Raw genomic sequence first — 2,745 nt, forward strand, 5'->3', positions numbered from 1 at the left:
CGCGCCAGTAATCTCTCTAACCAATCAAAAAGGTGAAATGCTTTTACAATCTTTAAACAAATATGAATGGACTGATATATCAAGGATGGGATACAGTAAATATAAAATTCTGTCACTAGATGTGGATGGGATGAGTAAATGTAAAAATTAATAAGAGATTATGAGGGGAGACCAGAAATGTTTCTATGGTACAGGCATTTTTACAATGCCCATGGTACCTGACAGAGTTCGAATTTACAAGGCCCTCATAATAATAATAATAAAAGCTATTAAAATTCATACCGCAAGCGCCCTATAAATGAACCCTCCTGCATTCCTGCTTCGACAGAAGTAGTACCAGAGTCCACCCTTAGGAGCATCTCGCATAATTGTGTGGATTCTGCAACTATGGCATCTGCATTTTTTGTTATATTATGCATTGTTGCATTCATTGGATGTGCCAATGGGCAGCTGAGCCCCACTTTTTACCAGAGTACGTGTCCCAACGTTACTAGCATAGTGGGGCAGGTAATCCAGCAAGCTCTGCAGACAGATACAAGGATAGCGGCCTCCCTCCTCCGTTTACATTTTCACGACTGCTTTGTCAATGTAAGATGCACATCACTTACTCCATTTTGCATCAGTCTAAGCTTCATGTGCATGCACATCACTTAGATTTTGCATGAATAGAATTCAGTCTAAGCTGATCATGTATTACTCACAGGGCTGCGATGGATCGGTTCTTTTAAATGACACTGCAAATTTCACAGGGGAGCAGACGGCAGGCCCTAACCTCAATTCTATCCGGGGCTTCGGCGTTGTGGACGACATTAAAACGGCAGTAGAAAACGCGTGCAACGCAACAGTATCGTGTGCTGACATACTCGCTATAGCCGCACAGCAGTCCGTCTCACTGGTTTGTACTCTAATTGCATTCCCGTGTATGTTGGGTTATTTGATTATCAGAAATATTTTGGAATCGAATGCATTCTTAGAATGGTCTAAAAAAATTATTTTTCTTTCACATTTACATTTATTCTGGTTCGACAGATTCGAAAATATGTTGACTTATGTAAGAAAAACTGTGATTAGAAAGATAAGCTGTGTTCTTCGTGGTCCATATTTTTGAATAGCATAAATGAACTGAATTTATTAATTAAAGAACTGGAGACACATCTTTTATAGATAATATTTTTGTTAAAAAATAACAAGTATATAACCCTGGGTGCAACCACAGTCTGGTGGTCCGTCATGGACTCCACAGTTAGGGAGACGAGATAGCACGACCGCCAATGCAACTCTTCCCAACACAGCCCTCCCTGGACCGACGGATTCGCTGTCCACAATCATAACAAAGTTCCAGAATGTTGGGCTTTCTGTTACGGATGTCGTTGCTTTGTCAGGTATATATAAAAGCTTTTCCTTATTCATCATTTTCTTTAGTAAAACCTCTGCTAAACTAACAGAGCTACAAGTACATAGTGTGTTCATGAGTATAGTTTCGATTTTGTATATTGTACGAATTTGGGTTTTGTTGGATGTACCAGGGGGACATACAATTGGGCGAGCTCGATGCACAGTGTTTAGCGGTAGACTCTACAATTTCAGTGGAACGGGCAGTCCGGATCCGACACTGAATTCCTCCTATCTATCCACCTTGCAAAGCACGTGCCCGCAGAATGGAAACGCGAATACGTTAACGTCACTGGATCCAGGGACTCCAGATACGTTCGACAACAACTACTTTGCAAATCTGCAGATTCAGATGGGTCTCCTTCAGTCGGATCAAGAATTGCTTTCCACATCGGGAGCAAGCACCATCTCTACTGTCAATGATTATACGAGTAGTCAATCCGATTTCTTCTCCAACTTTTCCAACTCGATGATCAACATGGGGAACATAAGTCCTCTGACGGGAACAAGCGGAGAAATCCGCCTGAATTGCGGGAAGATTAATGGTTAGATTCCGCTGAAATATCAATTCTATCAAATTGAAATAAGTGCAACCAATATTGTGAAGAAATAAGTATCTTATGATCTCGATTATCGTGAACAGCGGCCATCGTGAACGAATTCAATTAATAAGGCCTTGACGAAGGGAAAGGTTGTAAGTTCATCCGTGTTAGCGTTACCAGAAATGTATGTATTAAACACCGCTTTTAAGAGGCTAATAAGATTTGATCCTAGCTCTTTGCTAAGTTATTTTTGAAACTTACCACTAAATCATAAAGCCAACATTGTAAAAAGAAAAGGAGAAACAAATTTATATATTTTCAGAAGTATTGCATATATTTTGAATTTGAAAGGATTTGAAGAATATTTGGCTACATAACAATTATGACTTCAATAGTTTCCATAGTTGGAGTTGTTCTTAATAGAAAAAAAAAACTATCAAGAGTGGTTTAGAAAGCTTAAAAGTGCCCTTGATTTTAACGATTTGTGGGAAGTTTGTCAAGGCAAGAAGGATAGTGATGGAAAAGAAATTACATGCAATTTGGGAGACAAAAGACAACAAGGCATATGCATTAATAACTGCATCCGTGATAGAAGAAGTAAGAAAATATATCGTTTCTTGTGGTACTGCATTCCAAGTACTAAAGAAGTTGAAAGAATTGTATGATTCACACTCAGAACTCGAAATTATTCAGTTATTGTTAAAGTTGTTTAATTTGGAGAAGGAGGATAATGATCCTTTGAAGAGTTCCTCTGAAATAAAAGCCATTTTTCATGATATAGAAGTCACTGGAATTAAATTAGATTTACAAC

General features: G+C 38.7%; 1 protein-coding gene across 1 annotated transcript; it reads left to right on the forward strand.

The window, feature by feature from the left end:
- Positions 1 to 261: 261 nt before the first annotated feature.
- Positions 262 to 2,190, forward strand: LOC149239036 (peroxidase A2-like). Its single transcript, XM_089373305.1, has 4 exons — positions 262 to 588; positions 704 to 895; positions 1,217 to 1,382; positions 1,527 to 2,190. Exons 1-4 carry the CDS (start codon positions 388 to 390, stop codon positions 1,940 to 1,942), a joined length of 975 nt encoding a protein of 324 aa, XP_089229431.1. The 5' UTR covers positions 262 to 387; the 3' UTR covers positions 1,943 to 2,190.
- Positions 2,191 to 2,745: the final 555 nt, after the last annotated feature.

The sequence above is a fragment of the Pinus tabuliformis genome, chromosome 8, assembly GCF_031772625.1.
Source record: "Pinus tabuliformis cultivar Carrire ecotype Pingquan chromosome 8, CPIR1, whole genome shotgun sequence".
Taxonomy (NCBI): domain Eukaryota; kingdom Viridiplantae; phylum Streptophyta; class Pinopsida; order Pinales; family Pinaceae; genus Pinus; species Pinus tabuliformis.